Source organism: Osmerus eperlanus, chromosome 18, assembly GCF_963692335.1.
Source record: "Osmerus eperlanus chromosome 18, fOsmEpe2.1, whole genome shotgun sequence".
Taxonomy (NCBI): Eukaryota; Metazoa; Chordata; class Actinopteri; order Osmeriformes; family Osmeridae; genus Osmerus; species Osmerus eperlanus.
The window spans coordinates 4083478-4098179 of record NC_085035.1 but is presented as its reverse complement, the minus strand read 5'-3'; the positions used below and the strand labels follow the sequence as shown (position 1 = coordinate 4098179).

The 14702-nt window shown below is 41.2% G+C and overlaps 3 protein-coding genes across 7 annotated transcripts in view; all 3 read right to left on the bottom strand.

Annotated features, from left to right (window-relative positions):
* Positions 1 to 134, bottom strand: part of ank1b (ankyrin 1, erythrocytic b) — a 19852-nt gene extending 19718 nt beyond the window's left edge. Inside the window, 1 exon segment of the mRNA XM_062484821.1 lies at positions 9 to 134. Within this exon segment, the coding sequence (XP_062340805.1) occupies positions 9 to 134 (126 nt within the window).
* A 6277-nt stretch (positions 135 to 6411) lies between these two features.
* LOC134038732 (uncharacterized) lies at positions 6412 to 9150 on the bottom strand. Of its 3 annotated transcripts, XM_062484277.1 has the most exons (8): positions 9073 to 9150; positions 8746 to 8781; positions 8261 to 8554; positions 7869 to 8180; positions 7706 to 7783; positions 7472 to 7576; positions 7090 to 7117; positions 6412 to 7010 (listed from the first exon to the last, which is right to left on the bottom strand). In XM_062484277.1, the coding sequence occupies exons 1-8, from the start codon at positions 9098 to 9100 to the stop codon at positions 6962 to 6964; spliced, it is 930 nt and encodes a 309-aa protein (XP_062340261.1). In that variant the 5' UTR covers positions 9101 to 9150; the 3' UTR covers positions 6412 to 6961. The 3 variants fall into 3 exon arrangements, with proteins under 3 accessions (XP_062340261.1, XP_062340259.1, XP_062340260.1); XM_062484275.1 differs by lacking the exons at positions 6412 to 7010; positions 7090 to 7117 and having other exon boundaries at positions 7331 to 7576; XM_062484276.1 differs by lacking the exons at positions 6412 to 7010; positions 7090 to 7117 and having other exon boundaries at positions 7331 to 7576; positions 7706 to 7753.
* A 2428-nt stretch (positions 9151 to 11578) lies between these two features.
* On the bottom strand, positions 11579 to 14364 carry ftsj1 (FtsJ RNA 2'-O-methyltransferase 1). 3 transcript variants are annotated; one of them, XM_062484060.1, is made up of 11 exons: positions 14098 to 14364; positions 13840 to 13986; positions 13637 to 13706; positions 13418 to 13535; positions 13191 to 13269; positions 13030 to 13082; positions 12873 to 12926; positions 12676 to 12778; positions 12430 to 12513; positions 12037 to 12140; positions 11579 to 11901 (listed from the first exon to the last, which is right to left on the bottom strand). In XM_062484060.1, the coding sequence occupies exons 2-11, from the start codon at positions 13958 to 13960 to the stop codon at positions 11680 to 11682; spliced, it is 1008 nt and encodes a 335-aa protein (XP_062340044.1). In that variant the 5' UTR covers positions 13961 to 13986; positions 14098 to 14364; the 3' UTR covers positions 11579 to 11679. The 3 variants fall into 3 exon arrangements, with proteins under 3 accessions (XP_062340044.1, XP_062340043.1, XP_062340045.1); XM_062484059.1 differs by having other exon boundaries at positions 14109 to 14364; XM_062484061.1 differs by having other exon boundaries at positions 14145 to 14364.
* Between the last annotated feature and the right edge of the window lie 338 nt (positions 14365 to 14702).

The following is a 14702-nucleotide window of genomic DNA, read 5'->3' as shown; positions in this document are numbered from 1 at the left end:
GAACGTACCTTGCGCCTGCGGTCCCTCGACTTATTCCTCTTCTTGTTCTTCTCCTCCTCCTTCTCCTTGAGCTCCTGGGCGGCGGCCTCCGCTAGGTCCTTGTTCTTGCGGAGCTGCTTGGCGGCTTGTGCCATGGTGCCGCTGCTACTGCTACTGCTGCTGCTGCTGCTGCTGCTGCTGCTGCTGCTGTGGCTGCTGTCGCCGTAGCTCCCCACGTCGCGCTAGCAGCCGTCCCCCTTTCCCCTGCTCCTGCCCCGGCTCTGACGACGGCGTCGGCGGCCACCACTGCGTGGGTATGAGCGTGGCGCCGGGGGAGAGCGCGCGCGTTTTGCGTGCGTTGTTCGAGAGAGAGAGAGAGAGAGAGAGAAAGAGAGAGAGAGCTTGCGAACGTGGTGCCCCGGCGACGGTTGCTTTTTCCCCCCCCCCCAAGCAGCCACAAAGGAGATGCTACGGCTAAGTGCTGCTGCTGCTGCTGTTGCTCCTACTGCCGATGCTGCTACTCATCCAGTCAGGCTGTGCGGCACTGAGCCTGTCTCCCCTCCCCCCCCCTCCCTCCCTCCCTTCCTCCTCCCTCCCTCTCCCTCTCTCTCTCTCTTCCTCCCAGAGCACGGACCAGTCACGCAGTCCTGCGCTCCCGAACGGCAGGGATTCTGCTGCAGAGCTCACTCCTTCTCCTCCTGGTTCTCGCTCTCCTTCGTGCTCGGCCCGTGGCGTCCTCCTCTCCTCTACCTCTGCTCTGTCGTTCCCTCCGCTCCTCTCATCCTCTGCCGCCCGCCTGTCCTCTGCGAGCGGGGCTTTGGTAGAGTGTGCTGTGTGCGTAAAACATGATCGGCGAGGGCACCAGAACTGCAGAATCCTTCTTTTTTTCTCTCTCTCTCTCTCTCTCTCTCTCTCTCTCTCTCTCTCTCTCTCTCTATCTCTCTCTCCGGGTCTTGCCGCTCAGCCTCCTCCTCGATTCCAATGCTCCCTCCTGGATGAAAATACAGAGGGGTGTACGTCAACCCTGTCAGGGCAGATGTGGACTGCTCTTTACTGCATGTTAGTGTCGCTCTATGCTTAGTATTGCTCCATGCGTAGTGTGGTCATATTCTGTCCTTGAAGCCGTGACATGGGGGAGGAGCCAATCAGCTTCTAACACGGTTCACAATCAATTACTGACCAACAAAGTGAATGGCATCACTAACGTATTGCAAATTGTATGTGCGTCGTGCAACAATCGTTGTCCTTCTTGCGCTCTCTTTCTCTCTCTTCCCCCCATCAGCCTGGGAGAGAGGACGGATATTGCATGGACATCATGGATGTTGAAGCAATTGTTTTGGTATATCTAAAAGCAGCAAGAGAGAATAATTGAGAAAGGCAGAGACAATGAGAGAGAGAGGGAGAAAGAGAGAGAGACAGAGAATGAAGGAAAGTGAGCAAGTGCACCTGTTCACTGCATCCCAAAAAATATGTCTTGGTATCTATATTTATTTATTCAATCTGCACAACGCAATAGGGAATATCTGCTTCCTGTTACTGTCGCTCAAAAACCAACTTGTATTCACAATACAAGATTGCACCATCATAATACTATCTGCCCTAACTCTAAACACAATGTAGGCTAATCTGTAAGGAAATTGTTGTGTTGACAGGGAAAGGCAAATTCGAATCATCAATTTATTCATATTTGAGTCACTGTTAACGTCATTGTCAAAGTCCTACTGGGTGCTCATTATAACGTCAGCGGCAAGAGTTTTTTTTTTTAAGAGTAAGGGGAAAGGAACTGACATCATGCGAGGGGTGCTTCTATCAACACCCCTGCATAAGAAGGATGTTGCACTGCAATGTGCAAAGCGTTAAACCAACAGCCACGTGACAAGAAACATATTTATGTATTTTTGTCACGATTGCATATTGCCAATACATTTCTGTTTCTTTTTAAATGACCTTGAATCAATTGAATATGCCAAAATATGTGTCATAATGTGTCATTTTACGAGGTCATTGTTAGCTACATTGTTCAAGTCAAACGGAGGTTGTGTATCAGGCAGGGTTGGTGTGGGCGCTGCAAGGGGCTGGACCAAATATAGGTTCCCTGTGTGAAAATAATACGTGCCAATTCTGAAATTACCTTGACGAAATGCTTTGCTGCCACCTACAGTAGGCTACCGAAATTGTCTAGCTAATATTTTCCCTGACATGCAACGTCATGTGGATTAACATTAAAAGCAAGGATGTGGACAAAAATTATGTAGGCTAAATAGTCGCTAGGTCTACTCTGGAAGGCGAGGAAAAGTTCCTTACCTGGCAATTGTTGTTGCCGTCTACTTAAGCAATGGCTGCTGTGTCGACAAGAAGATTGAAAGTTAAGCCAGTGTCTCTGTAACTGTCACTTCAACTGAACCTGCACGAGCTGAAACTAAATGTAATTAGATATGACTTAACACTACGATAAAGTCTTTCCAAGGTCATCAAGCACGAGAAACCTATGACAGTAACCTCAGTATTTAGGTGACCTACCGACATCTGGTGAATTTAGTTACACTAGGATATTTCTTATTCATTAGTCCGGCCGTCATAAGGTCCCTGAATGTTGGACAGACATTGATTCAACAATGTAATTCGCTGATGATCCTAAATAGAGAACATGTCATCAGTTACTTGCATTTGGTGTACAGTCTAATTCAGTAAATATAGGCTATTTACTACTATTTATTGATTTATTAATAATACTCAACACATGAACTGTTAGTGCTGCAATGCAAAATTACGAGTCTTTAACAAAGTGAGAATGGAATATTGAACTAGAGAGGGTACAATTTCTGGGGAAATTGTAGGGTGTGCTTGCTTGCGTCGGTTGCACAGGGGTCCGTTTTTGGATGACATTTTTACAACTGATATTTCTGTATATTTTATATAAAAATGCATACTTATTATTCATAAAGATTACATAGATTTAAGAGATTTTTTTTGATGCTCATTTACAACTGAAAATACGAGTGAAGTGTAGAATGAAATATATGTCTTCTCATTTCCCCTGCAAGAGGCAGCCTCATCGTTGAATCAAAACGAATAAATTTGGCAGACCGGTGTAAAAATTGACCTAATCTCTATGACTTAAACGTCCTTTTAAGTTTTTCCCTTCTCGTGATATTTTAAGGCATTTAGCCTACTCATATTGCATTCATTCATGAATAAAGAACCCCCTTTGAAGATTATTCTACGACGTTACCAGCAGTAGAAGATGGAATCGCGATTCAAACAGTACCATCTGCTAACTGAAAATATGCCCCCAAAAACGTAAATAAGCTTGACATTTATTTAGTGGAAAATCGCTTTCATAAAAAGCTCACTGGTAGCGATCATTGTCAGTAACAACGCCAAGTGCGATATAGCCCTGTGTGGAGAAGCTGCCCCGGTTAATTGTACAGTACTGTACAGTACACTACTGCTGTGTTCGTCTTGGTAGCGATTGCGTTGGTTGAATTGGATTTAACGTTCCGTTGTACGGTTTAGGCTGAAATTAATTATTTTCATGAACAGATTGACACAGTTTAGGCTGTGGCAATGAAGTTAAGGTTAGTAGTTAGATAGACTTTTGATTTAAGTAAGGGGAGTGCCGAACATGTTCTGTCGCCGTTTGACTTCCTACAGCAGTGTAGATGTTTTTGTAGTCTCACGTAGGCTACAGCATTGCAGTGAGCAACACTGGTTTGAAACCACAGGTAATGATAATTTCACCAACAAATCGTTTACTTGTAATGTAATGTCATAATAAATCCTACAACGAAAATGTATTTGTGAGGAATGTTTATTTTAACGATTGAAAACAGATGCATCATAGACCACTGTAGTATGTGTTGCCCGGCCAACAGAGGCTAATGTCATGATGCTAATACTTCAGTGACATAGTAGACTACTGTTTCCGAAAGTAGATGTATTTCCTTAATAAAATCAGCTTATATTGTACATTACACGTCACAATTGTGTGTCATATCACAAAGTAAAATTAGTAAATAGTTATCACCCTAGCCTCTTTGCTTGTGGCGTTTCTGCAGCTCCCTTTCAGTAAAGCAGTTAGCTTAGCTATCTCCCAGAAGTTAACGAGCTGCTAAACTAATGTTCTGCTAGAGGTAGTCACGCGAGTTTTCGTGACGTTAGTGACGTAAGTAGCGTCATTGACTGTGGCTAGAAAGTTAGCCACCGTTAGCTTCACTTTTCGCCACAAAAACGTAATTTCCACTTAAACCATGCAACGGAACGTAAATCCCAATAGAAGCAACTCAATCGCTACCAAGACGAAACTTTTGACACCTAGGTTGTCTATGTAGGCCAAATATTGACTGAGTTTTAGGGGGGCAAAAAGAAATAATAACTAGAAAAGGCTGTTCCTTCGAAACAGCAGTGAGAATGCTGAAAACCTGAATGGGGATAGCTGACCATGCTAAAAAGCTGAAAATAGTGAACATTTAGTAGAAAGTTATAAGCTGAAGCTTCAAAGCAACCGAAAGGTATTTTTGAAAGGGGCTGGAGCAGCATTCCAACAATGATTTGAAAGGATTTACCATTACTTTTAAAGGGAGAATAATTTGCACAAAAACCTTTATATTTTAAAAAGTATAAAAGTGAGAAATGAGAAAATACCCGCAAGCTGAAATGAATTTCAAAAATGTGTGAGTGACACAAAAGAGGCAGTGTGGAAGCTGAACTGCATCATCTGCATCATCTTAACAAAGCTAAGAGCTAAAATAGCCTACAATGCGGGAGAAGCTGAAAGCTGAACTGGTAACTACTTCAGCTTACTTTCAGCTAGAGACACCATTCAACCTTTAAAATGTTCACAAGACATTCAGCTATTCCCAAATGATTCAGCTTTTTCAAATGTTCAGCCAATTTTGAATTATGACAGTTTGAAATACATTAAAATGTTTGCTCCTTCTTGATTTTTATGAATGAGCTCTTTTTTTTCTGATATTCAACTAATTTGTCAAACAAATTCCTCTAACGTTCATATAGTTTAACTTACAGAAACAAGTTATACCTTAAAATGTAGGAAAAATTGTCCTCTTTCAGCCAATGTAACTACTAAAGAGCTCACATTTACAGATTTTCAGCTATGAGCCTTGAAGCGAGAGCAGCCTTTCAAATTCTCTCACTAACTTCAATGGAGAGGTGAGTAAAATCAGTCAGAGAAAGCAAGAAGGAACAAGATTTTGAAACTGCCGATAGAGTCGTATTTCTGACCGCACAGACATATAAAGGACATCTCTGGTTTCGGCAGAGTCTTGGGTCTCGGAAAATATCCTTATATTTTGGATTGGACGTACAGTTTTGCGTCTAGGTTATCTTGTTTGAGGTGTGGATTCTAGCTACATTTCTCTTATTCTCTGCCCTCAGCGCGTTAGCAATTATAGCTGCACCATCACCGTAACGACAGACACGCACCACTCAGTCTCTCACACAGGTGATTGGTACGTTTACTTGACCATGAGAAACACGATTACTAGCAATTGTCGGTTTATGCCAATAATACGATTACTCCGTTTACATGTGTAATTAGTTATGCGATTACTCAATAAACGCGTCTACATGATTCTTTTTTATTAATCGTTGTATGCTCCACGGACAAAACTTGCACCATCATCCTTCTGCAACAAAGTGTCGCCGTGTCTTCCTGTATCGGTTCTACTGCTGTATGTTTCATTCCATCAACACATTGAATCCTACTAAGAAAGCCGAGTAAACGCACTCAATGGTAGGCTACATCTGCTACTGCTATTACTTTCCCAACTATAATTTCAGCTGTTAAAACGATAATATTCTTGTTCCGACTAGCTAGCCTACTTCTTCTGTTTACGTTTGAAAGAGGAGGAAGCTTTTTAATGATTTGAAAGGATTTACCATTACTTTTAATGGGAGAATAATTTGCACAAAAACCTTAATGTCTTAAAAAGTATAAAAGTGAGAAGTACCAAAAGTCATAGCCATCATCTCATGAAGGAGCTGAACGTTTTGATACAAAAGTTGTAGGAATCGGTTAAAGTATGCAGAACGAGTTAAAGGCCAAAAAACGGCGGAAGAACTAAGAAGTTGAAAAACAATAGTGAGAATGCTGAACAGCATTCTCACAATAATATATATGTGAGAGGTTGTGCTCTTGCCGAAGGCTTGAGCACACCCAATAAATAAACCCCCTAAAACATATTGTGCGCCCAACATATCACCCTTGCTTGAATTAAATAATTTGACTCAACTGCAATGCATGTTCTATTTTTATTAACACATACGGAGTACAACTTTTCACATACTAAGTAATATTTTACACACATCCTCAGTACAACATTACCATTTCATTTATTTAAGAGAATATACCTCAGGACAGGAAGGGACAGGAACCAGAGATAGCAATAGAACATTTGCAAAATGTCTCTTAAATTTTAAAGAAGATTAATTTCAGTGTATGACAACTTCTGCATACTCGTCAAAATGATCAAGCACAACTCTGGGTTGTAATGGCCGTTGAAATATCACTGGAGCATAATTCACAACAGTGTCTTCCTGTAAGAGTGATAGAGTGAACAGGGAAAGACAGGGTAAGTTATTATACTTTACAATATTACAATGAAATATTACAATGTTATGTGTTACAAATTAACATTGAGAGTGAAAGCAAGTATCATTATGTTTAGAGCTATCCTTCAGTCATTCTCACTGACCACACGACTACTCACCTCGGTTGCAGGTCTTTGGATGACCGCATCTGTTTTAGGAGCAATTATCAAATGTAAAACGCTGAGTATAAGGCAACAGAGTTACTAAACAAGTGCTAGAATCCCAGGAAACCCAAGAGCTGTTTATTCATGTCTATTGCTGATGATCAAGTGATTTTCACACAGGTGAAAATCTATTGTAGAATAAAACGAAACATGCAGGGTGGTTTGTGGCTGCATTTAAACAGGCTTTCAGAGGATACATTGACTGCTCAATACTCACACACAGGTTCAAGTGAATCTTCCTGTTCATGTCGGTTTCTGTCAACACAAATGGAAATCCACAGACATCATATAAAGTTATGCTTGAGCCAACACAAAAAGTATAACATGCTCTTACCTTCTTATGGCAGTGGAGGATTTCTTGGCTTAAAGTGAACCGTCGAAGGAAAAAAACAAGAAAAACATACAGTAAACAAAAAGTATTTTTAACCCTCGTGCTGCCTTCGGGTCACATGACCCAAAGGTTCATAACGAACCATCGTTGTGTTTACCCAATTTTACCCAATACAAAAACAAATAAAAATAATTTTCTTTTAACCTTCGCAATGTGGGGGGTCTGAGACAGCCCAACGGTTAAAAGAAAATGCTTCACTTTGTTTTTGTATGCGGTAAAGTTGTCGCAATACGACGGTGGGTCACAATGACTGATGGGTCAGAACGACCCGAAGATAACACAAGGGTTAAAGAAATATCTGGGAAAGAAAGTGAGGAATTTGCACCTTCTCTGTGGCGGTAGCAGCATACCACGGAGCCGATAAGGAGAATACAACAGAAGAGAGAAGTGGTGATCAGTCCACTGAAGAGAGGGAACTGTGGACCGAATCCTGAGGGCGAGAACTTTCAGACCAGCATAGAACTGCTTTCCAAAGGATTTAATTCTGAATAGTTTACAGTGGGTCCATTTCTAATCTGTTGGTTTACAAGGCAACAATAGCTGTCAATACAATATTCACCTTGGGCTAGGTCATCTGAACCTCCTCTAGTGGATAGGATGAGACTGGCTGAGGTGGTGTTTTGAGGTAAATTCAAAACTGAAAACAGATCTATTAGTTAGCATACTTTGTGATGAAATCTTGATTTTACATCAATAAAGTGATCTTTGCTTTGAGACCTCACCTTTTTCAGTGAAGTTATACGGTTCACTCCGTTTTACTGCCCAGGACGAAGACCCAGAGCCTTCATCCCTAACCTTCAGCTTCACCTCACAGGAGAAGGAGACGTCTCCAGAACTCATCATCCTCTCTTTCCACAGCACCTCCGTGGACACTCTCTCCACACACACACCTCGTTGGAATGGTGTTTCCTTTATTAATACTTGAATGTTATTTAGGTAGAAATTGCATAATTCTCCAGCCGTCGCCACACACCGAAGTGTCCAAAAATCGACACCTGTGTTTTCCACGTGGATCTTGGTTATTCCAATTGGGTCTGTTGGTAAAATGAATGATCTATTATGCATTTGACTATCTGCTTGTAAAACATGTACCCAATTAAAGTATAACACTTACCATTGACTTTAAGTCTTTCCATGTTGCTCATCTTGGAAAGAACTGTTTTCCCGTCTCCACCCAGTATGGCACAGCTGAGCTCGACCTCTGTCTTTTTCCAGCTGATAAACTTATTCCAGGTCACTTTGATTTGGCATGTAGCATTTTGAGTTGTATGTATTGGATTAGATCCCCTGTCTTTGTAGAATTGACACTTGTGTGCATTGTGGTTTGAAGACTCACAGCGCACAAAGACAGGTGTAACTTCATTGATGTACCCTGGGTTTAATAAAATCTTTGGAGTGGTGACACTGTCTGTATAGAAACAACAAGAAAATACCGTAAATGAAAACTAGGTATTGAAATACTCTACAAATGTATTTATAGTTGTCTCTGTCGACAGTTACTGTTATAGAGTCCTGATTCGTCACTAAAAAGATGTAATTGCACAAAACAATATAACAAAATCAAACATTATTCACACAGCCCGACACTGCAATACATACCTGCACATCCTTCATTGATTGTGGAACAAGTGACATCTGAAAACGTTCAAGCATACATTTACATTTAGCAGACACTCTTATCCAGAGCGAATTACAGTAAGTACAGGGACATTCCCCCGAGGCAAGTAAGGTGAAGTGCCTTGCCCAAGGACACAACGTAATTTTTGCACAGCCGGGAATCGAACCGGCAATCTTCTGATTACTAGCCCGATTCCCTAACCGCTCAGCCACCTGACTCCCCTTTGATAAATTGCCTCAATCTCTATATAATATTATATATTAAATGACTGAATAGTATGAAAAGGGAAAATACAATTGAATACTTACACATTAGTAGAACATAAGACGGAGACATGCTATCTGTTCACTCTGTCAAAGGGAGGAGCACTGAGCAGCCAGTATTATTTGAGGCGTAGGAAACCAGTTGACCAAGAAGAAATAAGGAAGTGTAAGGGAGGTGATGATTTGAGTGAACAAATGATTGTGCATTGGATTTTAAAAAGAATCTATGAAAAGATCTTTAGAGCACAGAAACATCTTGGATCTATGGGGTACAACAGGGCAGGAATTTTGAGAATGAGGTCAGAGCTGGCAGGTGTACACTGTATGGGGTAAAGAAAAGCTACACCTTCACTTCATATCTTTACTGTAAGGGAACGCACTTGAGTGCCACAATAGGACAGCAACCTCTTGTGAACACAACCCCTTGATAAAAGTTGGCCTGAGCATTCATCAGTTAGTGTTAAAAATGTGACCCCTCATGGCACCACGGTGCTCAACATCCTACTTACTGTTCGGGGTCCTTTCACATCGACCTGTGGGCGTGTTGCCACTGGGAAGGAACAATTTCAGTATAATTGTGGTCCTATTGTGTTTAGAAACATTGACGCACAGGGTACGCACAGGCCCATATCAGCCAGTAAATTCAGATGTGCCCGACAGTAGTCCTAACTCTAAACACAATGTTGGCTAATCTGTAAGGGAATTGTTATGTTGACAGTGAAAGGCAAATTCGAATCAACAATTTATTCATATTTGAGTCACTGTTAATGCTTGAATTAAATAATTTGACTCAACTGCAATGCATGTTCTATTTTTATTAACACATACGGAGTACAACTTTTCACATATTAAGTAATATTTTACACACATCCTCAGTACAACATTACCATTTCATTTATTTAAGAGAATATACCTCAGGACAGGAAGGGACAGGAACCAGAGATAGCAACACAGTGCAAATATGTGTGTAAGAAAATTTGCAAAATGTCTCTTTTAAATTTTAAAGAAGATTCATTTCAGTGTGTGACAACTTTTCCATACTCTACAAAATGATCAAGCACAACTCTGGGTTATAATGGCCGTTGAAATGTCACTGGAGCATAATTCACAACAGTGTCTTCCTGTAAGACTGATAGAGTGAACAGGGAAAGAAGGGAGACATTTTGTTATTCGGGAAGTTCGGCAGTTTGGCTCATGTCAAACTGTTTCGAGAAAATGTCTCCAAACAGAGAAATGTTGTCTGGAGGATATGAAACATTTGTTTTTGTGGTTAAAAGTTTGTATCTGAAACACAGCTCTGACATCAGCATCTTCCTGTCTGTTCACCACTTAGACATCTTCTGTTGGGTGTGCTGATCATTGCAACTGCACACACACACAAACACACACCTTCATTAGTTCTTTGTATGCACTATTGGTTTGTCACTTTGGATAAACATGTCTGCTAAATGAATACATTGTTTATGTAATGTATTGTCTCTATTGGTCTGTTAGCTATATCTGCTTGCCACATGCCGTATATACTTAAAATAAGTTCAGTTTCAATCATACTTCTAGCCTTGATATCTATAGTATCACGTAGTGCATTTATATACTGTAACAAGTACAATGTTGACAGATTAATTCACGTTGTAATGAAGCATTTTAAAGATGTCTGTTGTTGATGTATCAAAAAGTATGCTGCTTCTGGCCAGCTTTCACAAAACCTGAGGAAGAGTTGACGTTTTTTTTTGTAGGAGAGAAAACAGTGTTTTCTGTACATAAAAAAAAGAAACATTAACCCTTGTGTTATCTTCGGGTCATTCTGACCCATCAGTCATTGTGACCCACCGTCGTATTGCGACAAATTTACCTCATACAAAAACAAAGTGAAGCATTTTCTTTTAACTGTCGGGCTGTCTCAGACCCCCCACATTGGAATGGTTAAAAGAAAATTATTTGTATTTGTTTTTGTATTGGGTAAAATTGGGTAAACACAACGATGGTTCGTTATGAACCTTTGGGTCATGTGACCCGAAGGCAGCACGAGGGTTAAGTAAACCTGTCATCGGATATAAAACAGACTTTCTATGCACGTCCTGCTGTCTCAGGTGTTGCAGCCCTGCAGTTCACCAAGGCCTCGAGTCCTGACCACACAATGAGGTTTCAGCATAGTGAACTACATTCTCGGAACGGAATGTACAGAAACTAGTCTATAAATATAATAACTCTAGTATGAAAGGTGGCCATGAGAGCCACTTGGTTTCGCGCCGCAATTGGTGCCGACGTCTGTTCTCCCTCATCGCTAGTCTCGTCTCTCTGAAGTCTATTTATGATATTTATGACTAGTATCGCCGATTCGCCATGGTTATTTGCGGTCCAGAAGCAATTTCACAGAAAACATCAAACCAAGCAACCCAAATCCAGTTCAACCAAAAACACGACACTTAAGTTGCTAAACGACATCGACATGTCGCTCTGGATAAGAGCGTCTGATAATGACATCTAAACCAACAAGGTCCTTCACTTTGCAACCAAAAAAAACACAATTAACAAATGACTTAACAATGAATTAAAGGAAATGGTAAAATCGATTTATTGTTTGAGAAATCTAAGAAATTAAAAACGTACTCATGTACAGTACTATGTATCTTGATGAACCTTTTTGTAATGTTATTTGACAGTGTTCTGTGTTGAGGAGGCTGATGAATGGGCAGGGGTTTCTCCTTGATGGCTTGAAAGTTCCATGGAGGAAAAGGCTTCATCCAATGGGAGGGAAGGGGAATCCTCTTTAGCCAATAGGTTATTCTTGCGCAAATGACAAGCCTGTTGGTAGGGTGGGCAAATTGGGGGCTGGGTGGGGGGCGTGTACTGGTATTCTTTACTGCCATCCAGCTGAGAAGCAAAATATATCAATTGTAAGTACTTTTTCGAACTTCACAAGAATAGTGCCTTCTTGTCAATGATGTATTGTTTACAAAAACTCAAACAGAATTGAAACAACTTTTCTGTCAATGAGGGCACCAGTACCTGGAGTGGATAGGTTCTGTCGGAGTCAAATGCACTGAGATCCCCACAGGCCAGAAAAGGAACAATGATCCGATTCGGCCCCTCTAGCTGGTTGAAATCTACATCTGAGATACACAGACCGAGATTAAGATCCAGAGTATTGCACAGTGTCAGATACTTAAATGACACACCATGTAACATGGAATAATACACTTGTTCCACATATTTGCTAGATTTGATTTCAAACATTTTGAAAACAAATCACCCTAACTGTCCCTCAGTACTATCTCCTTTGAGTTAAATATCTAAAATAATTTCTATTGAGCAGTTTGGGGAAAACACTGTCAGCATTTCCCAACATTTACCATGACAACACATTGAATTGGGATAAAAGACACTTGTGTAGGTATTTACCATATGAGTGGTCCAGCAGGGGGTTGGACATGTTGGGGACATATCCCTCAGGAGGAGTGTAATTCTGACAAACCACAAACGCCTCTGCGGGATGGAGAGACGGTCGGTTACAGATCACCTCATTTTCGGCCGTCTACAAGCCGCTTGTTAGAGTTGTCAAATCTGCCAATGACCTTCTGGGTCACAGCTTTGACTTTGGGTGGTTTTATTGCATCTGAATCACCCATGACGTGAGGTCCAGCTCACCTATGCTGGAGTTCCTGCTGCTGCGCGGCTTGGCACAAGTTACACCACTGAAGAAGATCTTCAGCTGGGAGTACAACAAGGTCACATCTTTACCCCGGAATATCTGCACCGCAACCAGAGGGAAGCAACAGATTTGTAGGACCTCCGAGTGCTTAATTCTTTTTACAACAAACGAAACTGCTGTTAACAATCCCTACCTTGGCCACAAACGTCCCTCCGGGTTTCAGAACATGTGTGGTAATGTTTAGAGCCTTAGGACAGATACAGAAAGAGGAAACTTTTTACAATGTCATAAATAACGGTCAGCGAATTACAGAGAATTCAAATGGAATCTTATTTCATCCATGTACTCACTGCCAATAAGAGCTGAGCTTGAATATACTCATCCACATCATGAAGTCCCGTCACTGTTAGTGACAAACAAGACAATAACCAAGAAGAGGACGTCAATGTTTTGGTCTCTGAAATGAAAATATTTACTATCAAAACAAACAATTTAGCTGAGATATCTTTACCATCTGGTGCCCCATCACACACGACCAGGTCTGCAGACTGGCCCTCAAAATGTCTGATTATCTCCTGGGCGGTAGATATCTAAAACCCAAGAGAAATATTGTCTCCAGTACCATTGCAGAAATTGTGTCAAAATATCTCATGATGGTACACACATCCCCTTCCCTCTGCCCTTGATGACATGCATTTTGTTCTCTGAATGGTTTGGGGATAAGAGTTCAGTCTGTACCTTGGTAATGTCTCCCTGAATCTGTGTAACCCCTGGTAGTGGGGCCATAGCCTGGAGGTCAACAGCCACAATCTTCACCTCCTCACTCCTTACTTCCTCACTCCCTTCCTCTTTTCCTCTGTCAAATCACCACATACAAATCCCATCCTTATCCGTGTGTCCATATTTATACTGATGTAAGCCAGTGCTAGAACCAGCAAAGTTAGGAGATGACCGAACCTGAGTTTACGACTAAGGACTTGACTCCAGCTGCCTGGTGCAGCGCACAGATCCACTGCCCTCCTGACACCTGGGAGAAATACAGAGGCAAAAAGTAGTCATCTAGAGACGTTTCAAGCTACAAAAATGTTTAGCTTATTTAGCTTAAATGTATCGCTAATCAACTCTGAGAGGGGGGAAGGATGTAGCTGATTTGATCTTGCCTTTGAACAGTCCGAATTCCTCGTCCAGTTGCAGCAATTTGAAAGCGCTCCTGGCCCTCCAGCCCTCCTCCTTGGCCAGGCGGTAGTAGATATCACGCTTATCTTTGGAGGAGCGACCCATATTTACCAACAACACCAACCGAGAACCTGAGCCAAGTTTATCAAGACAAAATAAATATTACAATTTATGCAACGTTAGATAGCTAGTCAACGTGTCTCACATTGTAAGGATTTACACTACTTTACAACAAATTGTACGTGTATTGTACTTGCACGTTGATCAATGTATCCAGCTAGCTTCTTACTGAACGAATCTTGCGGAAAGTCTTAGCCTAACGTTCACAAAAAGAAAACTAACTAGCTAGCTGACATTCAATCAAATATTAAAATATTAGCATAAAAGGTTTAACAACTATACACGTGTACTCGTTTTCTACATCTGAAATGTCTAGTTACACGTTGGGATCTAGCTCACTAGCTAGACATGTTTTCCGTGTTGACATCGGTAGGACCCCAATTGTTGCCCTGTTAGCGCGTGTCTAAAAGTCCCTTTGTGCGACGTTGTGTCAATGTTACAACTGAGTGGACATCTTTTTTTTTTTACCACAAAGGATAGCCTATTGGAAGTAAATTGTTCAAACATTTTTGTTTGTGTCTAGTTGTGAAATGTACACACCATCGTTTGATATATAGATGCTCATGCTCTTGTACAGGTACTTTGTTTTTACACCTCTTAGCTCTAGGTGGCAGTAAAATATAAGGACAGAGATCCACGTCTACAGATGTACAGCAAAATAGGCTACTGATAGGCATACGATTATTAAAGAATAGTTCTAGCATTCAATGGAATAACAAGTCATTGT

Excerpts from the sequence above, each read along its gene's own strand:
- LOC134038732 (XM_062484275.1), bottom strand. The coding sequence starts at position 9,100 with ATGTCTCCGTCTTATGTTCTACTAATGT. Across the intron at positions 8,782-9,072 it reads GTCTTATGTTCTACTAATGT|ATGTCACTTGTTCCACAATC; the intron begins GTAAGTATTCAA and ends GAACGTTTTCAG. Across the intron at positions 8,181-8,260 it reads GGAAAGACTTAAAGTCAATG|ACCCAATTGGAATAACCAAG; the intron begins GTAAGTGTTATA and ends TTTTACCAACAG.
- ftsj1 (XM_062484060.1), bottom strand. The coding sequence starts at position 13,960 with ATGGGTCGCTCCTCCAAAGATAAGCGTGATATCTACTACCGCCTGGCC. Across the intron at positions 13,083-13,190 it reads GTGTGATGGGGCACCAGATG|TGACGGGACTTCATGATGTG; the intron begins GTAAAGATATCT and ends TGTCACTAACAG. Across the intron at positions 12,141-12,429 it reads CCTGCTGGACCACTCATATG|ATGTAGATTTCAACCAGCTA; the intron begins GTAAATACCTAC and ends TGTGTATCTCAG.